The 19931-nt window shown below is 59.3% G+C and overlaps 1 protein-coding gene across 7 annotated transcripts in view; it reads left to right on the top strand.

Moving 5' to 3' along the window:
• TSPAN9 (tetraspanin 9) overlaps nt 1-18642 on the top strand; it is a 190586-nt gene extending 171944 nt beyond the window's left edge. For all 7 annotated transcript variants that reach the window (XM_069581499.1, XM_069581500.1, XM_069581501.1 and 4 more), the window contains 6 exons: nt 10185-10376; nt 10739-10813; nt 12673-12774; nt 13417-13548; nt 13911-13994; nt 15399-18642. In XM_069581499.1, coding sequence (XP_069437600.1) covers nt 10185-10376; nt 10739-10813; nt 12673-12774; nt 13417-13548; nt 13911-13994; nt 15399-15470 — 657 coding nt within the window. In that variant the 3' untranslated portion in view covers nt 15471-18642. The remainder of the gene's footprint in view (nt 1-10184; nt 10377-10738; nt 10814-12672; nt 12775-13416; nt 13549-13910; nt 13995-15398) is intronic.
• The last annotated feature ends 1289 nt before the right edge of the window (nt 18643-19931 follow it).

The following is a 19931-nucleotide window of genomic DNA, read 5'->3' as shown; positions in this document are numbered from 1 at the left end:
CAGTGGAGGCCCAGAGATTCACCAGTCATAGCATTCGGAATCACTTCGAACCGCATTAAAGTCCAGCTCAGACGAGGTCGTAAACCCCTGATCCTTGGTTTCCTCCTTTGCGACGTGGAGGCATGGGAAACCATAGGACGCCTCTTGTCTGGTTTTTGTGGCAAGGCGGGGTTGGCACAGTTCTTGGTGTGGATTCGGGTCAGTAGCTGCCAGTTTCCTCATCAGCGTTCTCAGTGTCTCCTTGTCATCGTCACCACCATCACGGTCACCCTCCCTGCCCTCCCCACCCTCCTCGTCTGCAGGTGGGTGCCAGGCGTGCCCTATACATTGTGGCTGGCCTTCCTCTCTCCCAGCCTGGACACTGTGGCTGGCCTTCCTCTCTCCCAGCATGGACATGTCCAGGGAACTTTTTCTGATGCCTTTGGGACGCCCCAGATCTAAGCCGTGGGGCCTGGTGGGTCAGAACATGGCTTCCGGAGTCAGATTTCCTTCGCTGTTTTGCCGTCTAACCTCTCAGTGTCTTGGTCCTCCAAGGCTGTGGAACTGGAAGGACGAAAGTGACCACCCTGGGACCTTGCCATTGGGTCGGGAGGATTAAGTAAAGCGTGTGGGGCATGTGGTCAGTGTCCCTGGCAGCACAGCTTTGCGGGGAGAGTGAAGTCGGGGATAGGATGGGGCGAGGCATGGTCCTCCCTGAACCAGCTCTGTGACCTGGGACATACTAGCTTGCTGACCCTGGCTTGGCTGCTTTCAGCGAGTGACCTGATCGCAGTGAGCACCTTGAGGAATAGAGTGGGCCAGGGTCTCCGATTCTGCTAGCGGACGAAGAGGTGGCAGAGTCGGCTCATGGGTGGGTGAGAAGGGCGTCTCAGACTGACATGTAACTTGGTGCAGAGACCATCACTGTCAGGGGGGCTTGAACTTAACCAGCCCATGCACCCCACCCCCCACAAAGTGTGTCAAAAATGCCAAGTCCTCGCATGGGTGGACACAGCTCCCGGCTGGCAGTATAAATAATCCGGCTGTGGGCACAGCATCCCTGGAGAGAGGACCAATCGTGTTGGCCACGTCCAGGGCTTAGAGCAGACGTGGGTGTGGGCGGGCTGTCCTGGGGCCAGAGGTGGACCTGGTTGTCAGTCCGATCCTTCCCGATATCTATACGTGTAATTAGAGAGTGTTATTTGCTGAACTGGAGCCAGGGAAGACCATTCTCGTTACATTATTAAAGGGCCTCAGTTCCGTGAGATACTGAGTGGAGGAGGCAGCCTTGCTGAATGAGAGGCACCCAGAAATGGATGGTACTTTCACGCTGTAGCTTTTCTTCCTCTCTGGGGGAGTCGGGGGAGCTGGGGACAGCTTTCTTCAATCAGGGAGAATGGCCACATTCTGTAGGGTGAACTAGAGTCTCCCAGACCATTTGCTCTCTGCCAGAAAGATACGATGTGAATTCAAGGTATCCCTGCATCTTCTAGGGAGTGTGAATAATAGCACAGTACCTTGTATCATTTATATTCTCAGGAACACAGAGTGCTCGGCGGGCATAATCCCGTTACCCTCCAGTGTCCCTGAGTGCTGGGGAGGTGTTTCCCCCCGCCCCCCCTCAGTCTTTAGTGGAGTGACATCCCAGAAAGGCCAAGCGGCCGGAGATGCTGGACCATTGCCTTCCCCTGGGGCTTCACATCCGTAGATGTGGGCCGCGGATGGTTGTGCTTTCTCAGGAAGCCGGCGTGGCCCTGGCTTCAATGTGGACCTTGAAAGCCATCCCTGCCTCCCACAGCGGCCCGGGTTCCACCTTTCATTCCATGCTTTGTTGCTGTCCGTGGTGCCTTTCTCCCCAGATGCATCGAATAAAACAGATGCGGGAGGGAAGGAATATGCTGGTGATGAGAAATCCTCTCTCCAGATTCAGAGCTGACAAGTATCCCAGGTCCTTGGCGCTCTTCCCTCCAACTTCTGGTGACCTTGGGAGCTCAGACAGTGCCCCGCTGTCTGACAGGTCCAGGCTATCTCCCCATAGCTCCTTCCTAGGTCCAGAACTCAGGCAGCCGTGGTGCTTGGGGCGCCGTGCACACCCACCCTGCCCCAGCTCTAGGCACCCCGTGTGCACTCACACTCTCCCAAGAGTGCTCCTGGGGGTGGTGGCCTGAAGCTGTGAGTTGTGTCCTGTTGGGTGCTAACAAGTCCTGGAGTTGAGGTCACCTTCCCTCCTCGCTTCCAGTGGTGCAGGGGCAGCCCTCTCACTGGCTCGGGGAGCAGAAACCTCCCCCGGAGCCAGGACTGCTGCCTGTCTTCTCCTCCTGAGCCTGCTCCCTGCCATTTCAGCCTGCTTCTTCGGCATATTCCGAGCAGGATGGAGAATGACTGTGTGCTCTCCCAAGGAGAGGGGACCCCACGTCCGGGGGTTCCATCCTTGGGGAGTGGGCTTGAGAACGCTGGGTTGCAGTGTTCCCTGTGTGACCCTTCTCCCCTGCACCCATCTCACCCCACCCCACCCCTGCTTGAGCGGGAAGATGGTGCGGATCTGCCGGGCTGGTGGCCTGGGTCAGTGTGGATGCACCAGTGGGCGATCACAGCCCGTTTGCAAGGCCGGTGGGGGCTTCGTGTCACCCACAGTTCTTTGGCATCTCAAGCACACACCATTCTGTGGTCCTTCTGGGCCCGATCCTCGGGCTCCATTCCCTCGGGCCCCCTTGGGGGCTCTGAGCTGGTCCCTACCTCCTTTTCCGTTTCCCTACCGAGTGAGCGGGCCTGTGGTCAGTCTGAGAAGATGGAAAGATGCTGGCATCTGAGAAGGTTGATTTGGGCCCTGCTGTCAGATTTGACGAGCCCAGATGGCCTGGGAATGGGGGTGCAGGTGGAGGTGGGGGAGGGGAGCCCTGGTGCCCTTCAGGCCTTTCTCCCAAATGGAGGGACAGTTTGGAGGACCTGAGTTGTAAGGGGGCTGTGTTGAGAGAGTGCATGGTAGACCACCGTCCCCCCCACTCCCGGGTTTAGTCCTTGCTTCTTGATCCCAGCTGTCCTGGGATCTGGGCCTGCTCTCGGCACCCCTACCCTGGCCTTTGAAGCCCAGAGACAGCCACAGGACTGGTCATCACCCTGGGGTCCCACAGATGCCTGGTTGAGGTGAGCCCAATGCACTGAGGTCCGGCCAGGAAGCCCAAACAGATGGGCAGCACTTCAGCAAAACCAGCCCCTCCTTGTCCCCGTCGGGATCAGAGGACACCAGCTGGGGGCCAGGGCTGTGGTGCCTGGGCGTTTACCCACATCCGGAGCCCGAATCCCCTGGAGGGAGGAAGGGCTGGCTGTCTTCACGTCTCCCCCATCTCAGCTCTTTCATCCCCGGCATTTTTTAGGGGGGCCGTGGTGGGTCTTCATTGTTGCACACTGGCTTTCTCTAGTTGTAGCGAGCAGGACTACTCTTCATTGCAGTGTGCAGGCTTCTCATTGCAGAGCACGGGCTCCAGAGTGCTGGCTCGGAGGTTGTGGAGCACGGGCTTAGTTGCTCCACGGCACGTGGGATCTTCCCAGACCAGGGACTGAACCTGTGTCTCCTGCGTTAGGAGGTGGATTCTTAACCACTGGACCACCAGGGAAGCCGCCCTGCCCCCCAGTGCTTTTCACAGCCTTACACGGCAAGAGGTGTCGTAGCAGGACTGACGGTGTGCCAGGGGATCGGACTAGGGGCTCCCACATTCCCAACGTCCCTGCAAAGTTCTCTGGAGAGAAGGGGGGCTCAGGAAACATTTAATTTAAGAGCTTTATTAACCTCAGAGATGCACAGCAAATACAACAAATACAACAACCCTGAAGCCTGGCTGCGTCTAAATGCCCCTAGAACCATCTTAGATAGAAAATAACCTCATTTTCCAATAATGAGCATGTAACTGGGTTTGAGATATGCAAATACCTTATGTCCTGTTTATCTGGAGGAAAATTTGGCTCAGAAATATGGGTGTGATCTCCCTGTCACCTCTGCCAGCTGGTGCCACTGGGGGCTGTGAAGTCGTGAAGAAATCGGGGGCTTTGAGACAAAGTGTGGGGTCCAAAAAAGAACGGCCGAGGAATCACACTGATTGAATCACACACAGGCTCAGTGTGAGCCACACCTGTGTCGTGGCTGCCAGCCAGGCCAGGGCCGGCGCAGGCTGGATTAGTAGTGGTACAGAGCTCAGAGTGCAGGGGGGGAGGGTGGGGTCTTGCTCTCTGTGCCAGCCCCTCCAGCGCTGGAACCTCACTTTCCGTAGTTGCCGGTGACTCAGAGGTGAGAGCCCTAAAAGCCTTTTTGTGGGCCGGGAGAAGGCTGGGAAAGGATGTTGCTAGATATGGGACTTAGACAGCTTCAAGTCCTGCCACCCTTGAGCTTGGTGGGCTTCCTGGGCAAAACCAGGACTGACAAGTTAGCCATGGGGAAGCGGATTCCTGAGTTAATAAGCAAGAATTCTGGACCAATTAGAGTTGTGCTAAAAAGAACGGAGTGTGTTATTGGCTGGTGACCCTGGGGGCCTCAGACAGAAGCTTGACCCCTAGAGCCAGGGACAGGCACGGAGGAGCCCTCTCAGCGGAGGGGCCCACCCCATCCGTGCCCTTATCCTCTTGTCTACTGGGTGGCTTGGGGGCTTTGTCCCTTTCTTACGAATCGGAAGCACTATCCATTGGCCCCGCCTCCCATTGCCGTGACAGTGAATGAGCTGCAGAGCCTCCAGAGGCAAGGACGGCTGAAGCCCCAAGCAGCCCCTCTTCCCAGTCCTGATGCTTCCTCTTCTCCTTGTGGTGAAGTTGCTGGCAGTCGGCTTCTTCCAGGGCAGGGCAGGATTGTTATCAGCCGGCACATTGGCTGTGAAATTTAACTCGTTTCTGATTGCTCTCTTATTCTCCACATCCACTAATTTATTAAATGTCGTTAAACATCCCACTGGGCCCTGGCTTGTAGAGAGCATGGGGACATGCTGAGGCTGAGGGTTTGAGGGCTTCCTTCAAAGCAAAGAGGGCGTGGGGGCCCCTGCAGAGCCACAGAGGCCACGGGGATGAAGGTAGTCAGAGGGTATGTGGATCTCTGAGAGTCGGGCAGGAAGAGCAGACAACTTACACAGGTGAAGGGTGGGCTTCTGGTGAGCTGGGGGGAACTCGGTGCTAGATGGGGAAGCGGGTGCATGGAAGGGGGGCTTCTTTTTCAGGTGGGTTTGTGTGTCTGTGTCAGGCCCTGTTCCCAAGCCCTCCCAACCCTGCATCCATCCATCCATCCATCCACCCACCCACCCGTCTGTCCGTCCATCCATCCATCCATCTGTCCATCCATCCATACTTACATACACCCACACATGCATCCATTCATCCATCCATCTATTGCATGCATATCCATCTATTGTGTCCATATACATGCGTACATCTATTCATACGTCCATCCGTCTATACATACATACGTGCATACGTCTGTTCATCCATCCATCCATCCATCCATCCACCCATCTGTCCATACATCCACCCATCTGTCATCCATCCATCCACCCATCCATCTGTCCAGCCATCTGTCCATCCATACTTACATACATCCACACATGCATCCATCTATACATATATACATGCGTAATCCATCCATCCATCCACCCATCTGCCCATCTGTCCATCTATTCATCCATCCATCCACCTATCCATCCACCCCTCCCTCCATCCATCCATCTACCCACCCATCCACTCATTCATGGAATAAATGTGTCTGTAGTGTCCAGGCGTGCTCTGGACCCCCACAATGGGAGTGGAATGGCTGAACTGTGAACCTGGCCTGGGGGTGCTGGTGTTTTCATGGGGGTGGGCAGTGCATCTGCACAGAGGGTTGGGCAGGGATGTTCAGCCCTGGTGCAAAAGGTCACCCCAGGGAAGGCTGTCCCGCATGCAAGGGAAATGGTGGCTGCTGTGGAGGACACAGGCAGTGGCTTTCCCTGGGCTCTAAGCAAGTTGGGGGCATGGAGCTCAAGAGGGAGGTTGGTTCAGGGGAGGTTATGGCTTCACCCCCAGAGAACTGGGATGCTACGTGGAAAGTACATTAGGAGATGTGGCGGAAACATATATTAAAACTACAAATCAGTGTGGTTTCAACTGAAGACGGGAAAATGCCATGGGGTGTTGGCTAATTAGAGTAGACTTGAGCAATGAGGCCGTAGCCTGCTGGTCTCAGTCTGCCTGCTGTGCCTCTGTTGGATGGGCCCAGGGTGGTGAGGAAGATGCTGGCTCTGAAGGGTCCCTCTGAAGGGTGAGCCTGGAGATCCGTGGGCCCTGCCAAAGGGAGGCACTGCTCTACGCTGAAGTCACCAGCAAATGCCAGGGTTTGCCCACAGCTGGAAGCAGGTTCATTTGGAGCTCCAGTGGAAAATACCTGGAAGTGCCCTTGGTTGGGGGTGGGGTAAAGGCACCCTGGATGCCTGCCAGGCTCGGCTGGTATAGCGAGGTGCCTGGTGTCTTTGGGTTGGGAGTTTGGCTGGGTCCTGGTTTCCGAGTCACCTTGCCTTCTCCTGAAGGTTCTTCCAGCCGTGGGCTTGATTCTAGCTGGTGGGGTCTGAGATGTGTTGTTGCTGTGGGGAGGGAATGTCTCCAGATGCCATCAGCAGCGGCCTTTGTGGGGCGGGGCTGGGGGTGTGGGTTTGAGGCGAAGATGCAGGGCTTGGGTCCCAGCTACTGGCAGCTTGGGGTGGGGGCTGCCCTGGTGCTGGCAGCAGGCCCTACCTGAGTCTTCCCTGGGGCGAGGCGATCTAGGGCAGGAAGAGAAAGGGAAGCAGGGGTGGGAGCCGGGGAGCAGCTCCCCCTCCCAGGCAGGCTCTGGGCAGCTGGCACGGCACGTCAGAGGCTGGAAGCCTGAAGCCAGAGATGAGGACCAGCGCCTGGAGGTTTTGAGCTTTTGAGGTTTCTTTCCCACATGGGGGCCCTTCCCCCAGGAGGGGCATGGGGATCCCCCCGGGGCCCACTCAGCGTCAGTGGGGTGGGGGAGCTGGAGTGTCATCCCTTAGTACCTCGGATGCTGGCGTTTCTTGCATCAAGTGCCCTGCCTGGTACCCTGAAGACCTTCCCAGGCCTGGGGCTGGGGGGAGGGCATCTCCAGCATAGAGTGTCTGGTGGCTCTGGGGGTCCCAAAGCCTACCTCCTTACCAGTAGTGAGCTGGCGGCTGCGAGGTCTCCTGTTATTCATTCCAGGGTCTGGCTTGTAGAGCCTTAAATCTTGAGCGTGGAGAGCATGAATTTCCATGGGGTGATTAATGAAAGAAAAATTGAGCCGGCAGCACAGAAAGTGACCGGTTGAAGAGAGTCAGGGACAAGTTGGATGGTCTCCGTGCCTCCCTGCCAATCCAGAGCTCTGACCCGGCTGGGGGCGCCACCTGGTGGTTGCGGGGGTGGTGGCACCCAGTCCCCAGCTGAGCCGAGTAGACGCACCCTGTAAGGTGGGGGCTCTGGGCCTGGTGTGCCCACACCTTGGAGCCTTGGCCCTGTCCCTCTGGGGCTGCTGCGGGGCATGGGGCCAGGGTGGCTCTCCATGGCGTGGGGACCCAGCAGCTGCTCTGGTCATCCGACTCCATCGCTGCAGCTCTTGGGGGGGCATCTCTGGTTTAGGGGTGCTTCCCAAGTGGCTCAGTGGGTAAAAAAATCCATCTGCAGTGCAGGAGACACAGGAAAAGCAGGCTCAATCCCTGGGTCGGGAAAATCCCCTGGAGGAGGGCATGGCAACCCACTCCATTATTCTTGCCTGGAGAATCCCATGGGCAGAGGAGCCTGGCGGGCTATAGTCCATGGGGTAGCATGGGGTCGCAATGTGTCGGACATGACTGAGCAGAAGCACACTGGTTTAGTGACGGTGGGAAAAGCCCCACTTCCTTTGTCGTGCCCCGTCTGGACCACCTTCCTGTCTCCCCATTTATCAAAATCCTGCTCATTCGTCAAAGCCCAGCAAGCCCTTCCACCTGCATCTTGAGTTGGAGCATCTCTCCGCACTCCTGCACAGCGCCCTGCCCCATCACCTGGTCACTGCAGTGGCCTGACTGCTCGCCTGCCCCCGTTGCCCTCCAACAGCCAGAGTGACCTACTGAAATCCCAGATCACGTCCCTGACCTGCTCCCGGCTCGCCACCTCACCGGGGACAGATGCTGTGAGGGCCGCCCACTGGTGCTCACCACTGTCACCTCGCTGCCCCTTCCCCTGCCCCAGCTGGCCAGGCTCACCCCCAGTCAGGGCTTTTCACCTGCTTTCTCCTCTGGAACTTCCTTCCCCATTAGTCACGTGGTTGACTTCTCTTCTGGTGCCTAGTCGCTCAGCCGTGTCCAACTCCTTTGCAACCCCATGGACTGTAGCCCGCCAGGCTCCTCCATCCATGGGATTCTCCAGGCAAGAACACTGGAGTGGGTTGCCATGCCCTCCTCCAGGGGATCTTCCCGACCCAGGGACTAAACTCCCATCTCCTGCATCTCCTACACTGGCAGATGAATTCTTTATTGCTGGAAAGTCCCTCCTTTCATGGGTCCCTCCTCAAATGACACTTCTCGAGAGGCCTTCCTGACCACCCCCGCCACTGCCCTGACCCCCGATACTTTCTGACTCTTTCTTCTCCTGACTTCTTTTTCTTCACGGCGCCTGGACTTTTGTCTTCTGTTTGCTTGTGTGATGTCTGCATCCCCCCTTCCCCAGGGTGTCTCCCTGAGCTCAGGGCGGGGCCTGGCTTTCCTGAGCGGTGGCGCCTTTCCAGTTTGTGGAACAGATTAGGGATGAAGTGCGTCTCCTCCAGGAGCCTCTGGCCCTGTCTGTTCCCACTCTCCGCCTGCATGTGGCTGCCTGGCCTTCGCTGCCACGTGTTTGCTCCCTGGAGGCTTGGATTCTGAGTGTCACAGCCTGGCACCTGGCTCATGAAATGTTACCCAGAGGCCAGCGCCTGGCCCTGTCACCCTCTCCACAGGGCTTCTTTCTTTTAAATTCTCATAGTGGTCCCGAAGAGGCGGGCAGCGTCTCATTCTCCGCCTGCCCCATCCACATGTCTGTGGGGCTGCACCTCCACCTGGCACCTGAGCTCTGGGCCCTTCACCTGTTCCCCGAGCATACAGTCTGGGAAGCTGTGCTTCCCTGCCTCTCATCTGGCCCCAGTAAAGGCCCCGAGAAGACAGCTCCCTAACACCAGCACCACTGTGCTGACAACTGTGCTCTTGTTTAATTGCTCAGTCGTGTCCGACTGCAACCTCTGTAGGAGCCTCCGTAGCTCACCAGGCTCCTCTGCCCATGGGTTTCTCCAGCCAAGAACACTGGAGTGGGTTGCCATGCCCTCCTGCAAGGGATCTTTCCAACCCAGGGGCAGAACCTGCGTCTCCTATGTCTCCTGCTTTGGCAGGTGGATTCTTTACGCCAGAGCCACCAGGGAAGCCTGTGGCTGTAGGTCCTCAGTAAATACCTGGTGATGGATGGACTCAGGCTCCACAGGGGTGGAGGAGGGAGTGTCAGTTTATGGAGCGGAAGACAGGCCGCTGTGGAGACTGCGTCGTCATGGGCATCGCAGCCGCAGGGGAGCCGTGCAGCAGAGCTGGGCGCAGCTGCCAGCTCCCTGGGGGCGTGTGGGGAGTGGTGGGTTCCTGCACAGCGGGCGCCAGCCAGCCCCTCAGCCAGGCCAGGGAGCTCCTTCCTATTTCCAGCTCTGTGCACTTTTTCCTCCTGCTCTGTGGGCAAGTGCCCCTTCTCATCAGGGTGGCGGGACGCAGTGGCCGCCGAGTCTGGCTCTGAGGAACGGGGTTCTGAGGTTCTCTCCCAAAGCCCTCGCTTGCTTCCCTGGCTACCCTGGCCCCACCCCACCCCCTCTCCTTCCTGAGCTCCAGGCCCTCTGCTCAGTGGGACGCCCGCAACCCTGCGTGTGCAGCTGGGACCTTCCGTGTTTGTCACCTGCTTTTCCTGTGCCCTATTTAATCTGTCTTCATTGAGGTGACCCTAGGGGTCATGAGGCTGGTGTCATCCCATTTGCCAGATGAGGAGAATGAGACGCGGAGAGGCTGGGGGCTTTGTGCAGGCCACCACCCCCGCAATGTAGTTCGGGCCCTGTGGTACCTGCTCCATGTCTCATGGCTGGGACCGGGGATGGGGTGGAGGGGTGGGGATGGTTGGGGCAGGACCGGCGGTCTTCCGAGTCCCGTGGAGATGGATTCGGGCTAACGGCTTTCCTTTCTCTCCAGCTCTGTGGCTGTGGGCTGCTTGGAGTGGGCATATGGCTGTCCGTGTCGCAAGGCAACTTTGCCACCTTCTCCCCCAGCTTCCCCTCGCTGTCAGCAGCCAACCTGGTCATCGCCATAGGCACCATCGTCATGGTGACGGGCTTCCTCGGTTGCCTGGGGGCCATCAAGGAGAACAGGTGCCTCCTCCTCAGTGTAAGTTGGACCCCAGCCCCCCAGCCCCCTAGCCCCCCAGTCTCCCAGCCTCCTTAGTCCCCCAGCACCACCCCCCGCCCCGACCCCCAGCCCTCTGAACACTGGTGCCTGCTGAGCCCACTGGGTGTCTAGCCTGAGCTTCTACAATGACCACACCCCTCTTCCTCACGATTGGCTACCCCTGGCCTAGGCACCCCTCCCACTCCTTGATTGGCTGTCAGGCTTTATCTCCCTCCCCTGCCCACATGGGATCCTCAGGAGTGGCGGCCCCTCCCTACCTGGGAAGCCTGCCCCCTGCCATCCTGTTTGCAACCCCTCCCAGTCCATGACCACGTGCCCATGCCTGCACCTTCTCATTCCAGTTCTTCATCGTCCTGTTGATCATCCTCCTGGCAGAGCTGATCTTAATTATCCTCTTCTTTGTCTACATGGACAAGGTGAGTCTTCCAGGAGGGGAGGGGGCACATGGAGTCTCATCGCCCTTGGGGTTGGGTCAGGGAATCTGGAGGAAAAGCACCAACAAGTTGTATCTCTGAGGAGACGAGAGCTTTTGGTGGGGGCAGCAGGGGGCTCATCTGCTTGTGGCTTGTGTTGTCTTAGGAAGTGTGTGTGTGTGTGTGTGTGTGTGTGTGTGTGTGTGTTGCTCAGTCGTGTCCAACACTTTGCGACCCCATGGACTGTAACGTGCCAGGCTCCTCTGTCCATGGGATTTCCCAGGCAAGACTACTGGAGTGGGGTGCCATTTGCTACTCCAGAGGATCTTCCTGACTCAGGGATTAACTTGCATGTCTTAGGATGTAGACCCTCTAGTCACCCAGGGATGCCCTAAACCTAGCCCTAACTGGGTAGTGCCGCCGAGCTCCCTGTTACTGGGAGCATTCAAGCATAGCTGTGCTGACCACTTGGACAAGGGTCAAGTTCTCCAAGAACTTGAGAAGCCCCAAATTCTTCAAGTTCTCCAGTTTATTGAAGTTCTTCTCCAAGAATTAGAAAAGTTCACATTTTAGGCTGGAAACTCTGTGCAGAACTCACTGGGTGGCTGGGCTGGGTGCTAGGGAGGGTAACCCAGAGGTAACACGGTGGAATTTTCCAGGTGATACTGCATAGCGCTCAGCATCAAGGGAGCTGTGCTTCCTTTTCCAGAGGCCTTTGGGGATAGGCAGCTTTTCTCATGGGCTTCCCTGACAGCTCAGTTGGTAAAGAATCTTCCTGCAATGCAGGAGACCCTGGTTCAATTCCTGGGTCAGGAAGATCCCCTGGAGAAGGGATAGGCTACTCACTCCAGTATTCTTGTTCTTCCCTTGTGGCTCAGCTGGTAAAGAATCCACCTGCAGAGTGGGAGACTTGAGTTCGATCCCTGGGTTGGGAAGATCCCCTGGAGAAGGAAAGGCTACCCACTCCAGTATTCCGGCTTAGAGAACTTTATGGACTGTACAGTCCATGGGGTTGCAAAGAGTTGGACACGACTGAGCGAAAACGACTTTCACTCACTCACTTCAGCTGATCTCAGGCTACACTGGGGGTTCAGGAGGTTAAGAAGGACTGACCCCTGTCCAGGCTGGACAGTTCTCCACCCAGTCGGGGAACTTCCTCTGGGACCACCAAGAATGACTGGCCAAGTGTGCAGACTTAGGGCTCAAGGGCACTTCTGTTCACTTCTGTTCATGGTAACTAGAACCATGTAGCCATCTGCCCCTCGGGTCCTGAAGGAGTCTCCCAGGCCTCACCAAGAGGGAGAGTCCCTGTGAGGGTTAGAAGCAGTGATTCCTTTGCATCTGTATAAAGGAGGCACTGATAATACTGAGAGATGCCTGTGGGCCGGCCCTGTTCTTGGTCTTCATGGGAATCATTCCTTTAATTCTCACAACTGTCTCCGACGTGGATGTTATGCGCCAGTGTTATAGACAAGGCAGAGGTGGGAGAGGGTAAGCAACTTGCTGGCGAGGGGTGGCCCCACACTCTGGACGGCGACTCTGCGCCCTGCAGTTCCCAGGGTGTGTTCCCACAGGGCCAGCATGGAAGGTGGGATGTCATGGACCAGGGAGCGGCATGGCCTGTGGGGGGCATGTCCTGGGAGCAGGGGAGCTGTGGGGGGGCCTTGTGCTATCTCCGCCTCTGAGGGTCCCTGCTCCCTCCTGAAATGCTCGGCTCTCACGGGGGTCACCTCCAGCCCCCAGCGGGCCTCCCCCATGAGTCTGCGGGGCCGGTACTTGCGGCTCACCTGGGCGACCTGGGGAGAGGGGCAGCCTCCTGGTCCCCCCCGCAACCCCAACCTGAGTCTGCCCTCGCCTGACAGGTGAATGAGAACGCCAAGAAGGACTTGAAGGAGGGCCTGCTCCTGTACAACTCGGAGAACAACGTGGGGCTGAAGAACGCCTGGAACATCATCCAGGCAGAGGTGAGGGCTGGGGGCGGGGGCAGGTGTGGGTGGAAGGCGGGGCCTGGGCCTCAGACTCCACCTCCCAGCCTGGGCTGGGCCACCGGCTTTCTGGGTCAGACATGGTGCTCTGGGCGGCAGCTGCAGCGGGGCAGCGGAGCAGCAGGGCAGGTGGTGGGCTGTGTGGGGGCCTGGATGTGGCCAGCAGCCATCCAGGGGTCTGGGAGCTGGGAATCAAGATGGTCATCAGGAGGGCACCTCCTCCGTCCCATCCTTTCTGAAGCTTCAGCGCGAATGACAGTATTTTAGCAACAGGTCTGCCTCCCCGGTTGTGACTCAGGAAACCCTGTCCTAAGAGGAAACGTGTCCGTGTAGCTCCACGTGGAGCCTGGGGAGGGGCTGCCGTCACGAAGCCAAGAGCTGGGCGCAGACAAGCAGAGGGCTGAGTGCTCTGCCCAGTGCCCAGTGCCCACTGCCCAGCATCCTGCTCAGAGAGCAGGCGGTCGCCTCCAGTAGGGAGATATCATTCCGTCCTCTGGGCCTGGCTGGGGCCCAGAGAAGGGACAAGCAAGCTGGACTCTGCCAGCTCCCATGGGGCTGGGCAGCAGGGAAAGGCTCGAGCTAGACCTGTCTGACCGCCCCACCCCCTGCTCCTTCCCACAGATGCACTGCTGTGGTGTCACCGACTACAGAGACTGGTTCTTGGTGCTGGGGGAGAACACGGTTCCCGACCGCTGCTGCATGGAGAACTCCCAGGGCTGCGGACAGAACAACACCACCCTCTTGTGGAGGACGGTGAGTCTGGGCACCCGGGGGCCCTGGGTGGACAGTGGAGAACGGTGAGTCTGGGCACCCTGGGGGCCCCTGGGTGGACAGTGTGGGCGGGGGTGGGTGGTGGCCCGGGACACCGAGGAGGTGGCTTAATGTGGGATGGGTGAGGGCACACGGGCCTGAAGCCGAAAGGCAGTGGCAAGTGAGCGTCTGGGCCCATGTCTCGGGGAGTAAGAGTCGGGTAGGAATGGGCTCCGGGGCTGTGCAGTGGGGCCTTGTGGATGGAACCGGGGTGGGGGCGGGGTCTAAAGGGAAGTGAGGTGGGGGCTGGGCAGGAGTGTCCACGGTTCACCCCAGCACCTGAAGCTGTGGTCCTCACTCCCCAGGGCTGCTACGAGAAGGTCAAACAGTGGTTTGCTGACAATAAGCACGTGCTCGGCACGGTGGGGATGTGCCTTCTAATCACGCAGGTAAGGGGGCCATCTTGCCAGTAGGATGGAGGGGACAGCCCAAGGGAGACCCCTCCCCACAGGGCCTGCGTGCCACCCCGCCACCCGTCCCGGGCCTGCCCGAGCCTCCTCACGTCCCCCTGAGCCCTGGGCCTGTGCTGGCCTTGCAGGAAGGGCTGGCTGGGACAGGCCTGTCCCCCTAGGCACAGGGACCTTTTTTACTTTGTGACCCAAGCGCGTGGCACAGTGTGAGGAGGCCCAGGGGCAGCCTCCTTGGGGTCCGTCCTACCCCAGCGCCTGTGCGTGTGTGCCACCTGGCGCACGCAGCTCAGTTTCTGTGCCTTTGTTTTTGAATCTGTATAGTGGGCTTGATCACGGGTCACTTCTTAGCACTATGTGAGTCTGATACCCGGAACGTTGGGCCAGGAGGGCGCTGGGGAAGGGCTGGCTGCCCTCCTTGGTCTGCATTTTGTGTGTGGCTGTGCTGCACGGCCCAGCATGGGTGACAGAGAAGGATGCCAAGGAGATGCTCAGCTCCCTCCTGGACGAGGAGGCTGACGCGGTGGGAACAGGAGACCCCCTGTCTTTCCGGGGGTTGGGGGCTCCCTCCTCTCCCAGTTGTGTGTAGCTGCTACCCCTGGTGAGCCCCAACCCCTGACCGGTGGGCCCACAGAGAGACGGACGTCCTGCTCGAAGTCCCCTTTCTTCCCTAAACCCTGGGGCCTGCGGTTCGGACTGAGTCTGCTTGTCGAAGAGCCTTCGAGCTTGGCGGATGAGCCACTGTGCCTGCTCGGGGCTCCGACGGGAGACAGGCCTGTGGGAGAAGGCTGTGTGGTTCCAAGTGGGGCTCAGGTCAGGGCAGCCCGCGGCAAGGCCTGGAGCAGGGCGCTGGGGCTGGGCTGGGTCCAGCCCCCGGCCTCCAGGGCCACCGCAGACCTTGAGCGTGAGAGCCACGGAGGCAGAGAGTGTCCCCAGCCAGCGGGTCCATGCTGTGCGCTGCTGCCTGAGGGGCGGGCAGGCTGCCCTCCTGCTCCTCCAGTGCGTCAGGACCCAGGGGGTGCAGGGACACAGATGGCCATCAACATCCTCCCAAGGCAGCAGCCGTGAGTCACCATGCCGTGGGCCCTGGGACTCCGCTCAGCATTCCTGCCGCCTCCTCACCGACTCCCCAGCTCCTCAGCCCCCTCCCATTTAGGGTCAGGCCTCTGTCCTCACCGTGCTCTGAAAACAGCAGGTTTCTGGGCCTCACAGCCGGGTGACATCCAGCCTGGACAGTCCGAGGGGCCAAACTCCCCATGTGCGGCCCTTCTTAGCTCTGCTTCGCCCTCACACCCCCTGGCGTCTGCATAATGAGAGGGGCTCCCCCGCGGGTGCTGGGTGCCCCCTGGGCCCCCGTCTAAGGCCCCTTGGCCCCGTGTCTTTCAGATTCTGGGCATGGCCTTCTCCATGACCCTCTTCCAGCACATCCACCGGACTGGGAAGAAGTACGACGCCTGAGCGGCTGGCTGAGCGCCCCGGCCCCCGCAGACACTGTGCGAGGGAAGAGGCCTTCAGCTCTGTGTCGCCTGCACCTCCAGACTGCTGACCCCTGCATCCCCACCCTGGCCTGCCTTCCCGGCCACCTGCCGAAGCCTTGTCAGTGGGCGGAGGCCGCAGGCGGGGGAGGAAATGCAGAGACCTTGGGGTGCTGGGGCGCCCGGATTCCTGTGTATTTGCCAAAGAAGACAGGGTGGGTGGGTGGGGGGCGTGCTCCTGGAGCCCCCAGCACTGATGCGTTTCTGCCCTGTCTTTCTTCCTCAGCTGACACTTTGTCCCCCGCATGGCATGGGGTGGGGGTAGGGGCGCTCAGGGCTGCCTTCTGGTGGAGAGACTGTCCAGCAGCGCCCCGGTGCCCTCCAGCCACCCAGAGGGGGTGTGCACTGGCAGGGGGCCGCCTGACTGTCTCCAGGCCGGGCTGGGCTGTGGGAGCGTCTCACCCAGGCATTTTATACCTTACAGTGTAACTTTTTTTTAAATTTTATTTTACTCTGATTATGATTATTCAGGAATACTATCTCTCAGATAAGTTTAGGGTTAGCTTTCTGATTTATAACTTTGTACTGCGTTGATTTCTGTAATGGTTTGGTTTTCTTTCTGTGGGTGGGGGACGGGAAGGGATAGGGCACGTCCGTTCGTCTGGTTTCTATCAGGACAGACCTCTGGGCACACTCAAGAGGCTGTGGCCAGGATGCACTGAGGGAGGGGGGAGCCTGGGGGAAGGTGGCACGGGAGACAGGGGTGCGGGAGGCACGGGATGGAAGCGAGACACAGGGCAGGGGGTCTTCTGGGGGCTGGGGGTGCTTTGCCAGGAACGAGGCCGAGCAGGCGTGGGTCCTTACGCGTCTCTGATGAGCAGTTCTTTTTCCTTCTTCCTCCCACCTGCCCTCTGCGGGCTGGGAGGTTCCCCTTCCACCCCTTGCGGGGGATTCCCGCGACAGGTTCTGCAAACCCGTTATTTCACAGACATTCCTGCTAGAAACTCTCGGACAAATACCTCTCTAGTTCAGATGCTGCTCACTCTCTCACATTGCTTCTGGAAGGAGAAGCAGTCCTTCCGTGGAGCTGCTCAGAAGTGACAGAGGACCCACGACCTCCAGAGGGGAGGGCGGGGGGAGCCGTGATGGTCCGGCCGGAGTCACTGCTGGGAGGGAGGGAGGGAGGGGTGGATGTCCACTCGGCTGCCAGGACCCTCAGCTCCTTGCTCGGGGTTCACTGATGCGGCGGTGGCTGACGATCATGTCCTCTGCGACCCCAAGGGAAAGCAGAGGAAACTCGAGGAAACCCAGAGGGATCCTGTTACGGTGGCCCCAGGACAAAGCAATCTGAGTCAGACAGCTGGGGGGTGTCCGGCCGCAGCCAGGTGCTCCCACCAGGGTTCACGCTGGTCTAAGCAAGTTGTGCAGTTGAAATATAAGTTAAGAATCTGTAGGGCTGAGCTTGGAAAGGTTCCTCACCAGCTAGCACTTCCCCAGACAGGCCCCCACTTTGTCTCCTCCCCATCCTGTGTGTCCAAGAGCTGACACCCAGCCAGCACCCCCTTCTCTCCTTAAGCATAAGATGGTTGGGACCAGCAGTGCAGAACTTTTGTGTGTTCAAGGGTTGTGCTTCTGGGTGGTGGGGAGCGGAGAAAAGGGTGGTCTCGGTGAGCTGGGTGAAGTAGAGACCACCTCCTGGGACAGGAGTGAGGGTGCCTGTGGGCGAGCTTGTGGGCGGGGTTTGGGAGGAGGATAGGCCGGTGCACACATGACCGGCCCTCCCCACCCTCTGGGTCTGACTTCTTGGAAAGGAGCTTCAGTGGCTCCCCTGGGAACCCAGGTCTGCAGAGCCCAGAATAGATGTGCACCCTGCCCCCTTGAGGCACCCTCAGCAAACAAGCATTTGAGCGGCACGTTGGGACTGCTGCGTAGTGTTTGTTTTTGAGGGGCCGTTGTTTATGCCTATCAATGCAATTTTAAAGTTTTGTTAAAATCAACAGGAGAAGCCTAGCATCTTGGGGGTGATTGGGTCTCCCTGGAATCTCATGTTTCTGGAGCTTAGGGGGTGCCCTCCAGCCCTGGGGCCCTTGCCTCAGTCTCCCTCCTCCTGCCAGCCACCCTGCCTCGTCCATCTGTCTGCAGAGCCTTATCCACAGTTCCCCAAACTGCCTTCTTGCCTGACCCTGTGCTTGGCTGATTGGTCATTTGGCCGCGTCCACACGGGGCGGCAGGCTCTGTGTACCAGGGGAGAGCCCTTCTGCGACCCTTTTTCTGTCGTGCAGAGAGGTTCCCCTGCTGCACAGAAGGCATGCTGCGTGCTGTCAGTGACGGGGCTTGGCATCTTCTCGGTGTCTCCTGACTCTGGGCTCATGCCAGAGCTACCTGAGTAAGTCCCCTCCCTGGCAGCTCCCTGCCCAGGTCAGAGTCAGTTCCAGGGGGTCTGATGCAGGCAGGTTAGAGTGGACTCCAAAGGCCAAGGTTCTGCAGCCTTTAGGGGCATGCCTGCCTCCACCCGGCCTTTCTCTGCAGCCAGGTGGGTGCAGGGCAGGTGGGCAAGCAGGGCTGAGCACCGCCCCTAGGGGCAGCAGTTGTGCGACCCCCCACCCCCAGCTCCCCCCCTGCCGCCAGTGTGAGCCTCTCACTCTGGCAAGGCTGCTGACCGCCCTCCCACCCCTCTGAGACCCTCAAGCAGGTGTTCTGGTTTGACTCGGACCTGTTGGCCGTCCCTCCTTGCTCTGGTGGCCAAAGCATGGTCCAGGTGGATGGAAAGGAGGTCCCCACCTCTCCGGCCCCTGCCCACCGCTGGTGGAGGTGCTAACAGCAGGTACCTGGCCGGACAGAGCCAGGAGGTGCCCTGCAGGGCCGGCCTGTGGTGTTCCCGTCCTCCCATCCTCCCCTCTGCCGCCTTGCGGCCGGGTCCAGGGTACGTCCCCGCCTCCCTCCTGACCGGGCCCCCCGTCGAGGGCGAGGCTGGGGCTCCTACCCGCACCCCGTCCACTGGGGAGACATGGCCGAGCGGGGTCCCGTGGGCTGGTTTCAGCGCACTCTTCTGCTTGCGATGCCACATCTGTATGCTTCCTTCATCCTGGTCCTGGCTGTGGAACGCCATGTTTTTAGCATGTTTTTAAATAAAAGCTGGTAACGTGTCAAAAGCACACGCAAGCTGTCTCTTTGTGGTGTTCTCGAGTCCCCTGAGCTGAGCCCAGGGCAGGGGCCTCTCCTCCCCTCCTCGGGCCCTGGCTACAGATCTGTAGGTGGGCGGCCTGCCTCTCCGGGGGCCGAGCAGTCCTCACGCCCTCCTCGGCCTGGTCAGCGGATGCAGGCTCCGTCAGGGGCCAGCTTGAGTGGTCTGGACCGGCTGCATGAGAGGCCAGCTCCCAGCTCAGTGTCTGTCACCCACCACTGATGGCCCGTCCTGTGGGCTGGGTTCGTACCTGTGTGTGGGAGCAGTCCCGGAACAAGTCATCCATGGCCCCTGTCGGGCAGGGCTGTCTGGGATAAGTACCTGCGATGTTCCTGTGGGCCTGATGTCTCACCTGGGACTGAGGGGACCTCACACTGTGACCTGGCCCTGGGACACACCCATCAGCGTGAGATGCTCATCAGTGGTCGGGAGAGGGGGGCCCAGGAACCTCGAGAGCCCTGGTCTGCTGGCTGCAGTGGGATGCTCGCCGGCTCCCCGGCTGGGGCTCTGGTTTGTGGTTCTCCTCTGCCGTCACTGTCACGGTGACAAGGCACAGAAGAGAGGCGGGTTGATGGGCTGGGCTGGAAAGAAGGGTGGGTACAGCTCGAGGTATCCTCAAATTCCTTCTTGCGGGGAGACCAGGTTGGCACGACTTGTCCTGAGCACCCACCTTGGGGCCCCTTCCCATGGCTGCCATGTTCCGAAGCCCCTGAGGCTTTGCTGAGGATTGGGGGGGTCTGAGGTGACCCCCTCAAAGGTCCAGCTGGAGTGGGAGCCCCTGAGAGCCTCCCCAAGGATGGTTACCAGAAGGCCTTAGGGCCGAGGGGCCAGTGACCCCGAGTCATCCACTGAGGACCAACCAAGTCATAAGAGCGTGGTGGGACTGCTCCCCCTTCCCGTCCTGCTCTCATTCCTGCCCCCAGCCCATGGATGTCCCAAGGAGATGCCCACCCAGCTCCTGTGCTATCTGCTTCTGGGAGCAGAGTGCAGCCGGCTGGCTCCCTGGGCCCCAGAGCATCCTGGCTGCAATGTGAGTGCTGGGCACCTGTCAACTGAGCTATGCAACATGAACGCACGGGGCCCTGGCTGGGCAGGGACCGTAGCCTGTGAGCTGGTGGGAGAGCTTGAACTCTGCTCTCAAAGAGCAGAGGGAGCCCCTGAGAGGTTTGAAGCCTAGTGTGATAAGCGCCAGCCCTCTGGCTGCAGTGACAACCAAGGGAGGTATACCAGCAGGATGTGAGGAAAGAGAGAGGGACTCAC

This window comes from Ovis canadensis, chromosome 3 (assembly GCF_042477335.2).
Source record: "Ovis canadensis isolate MfBH-ARS-UI-01 breed Bighorn chromosome 3, ARS-UI_OviCan_v2, whole genome shotgun sequence".
Taxonomy (NCBI): domain Eukaryota; kingdom Metazoa; phylum Chordata; class Mammalia; order Artiodactyla; family Bovidae; genus Ovis; species Ovis canadensis.
This window is presented reverse-complemented; position numbering and strand designations above follow the sequence as displayed.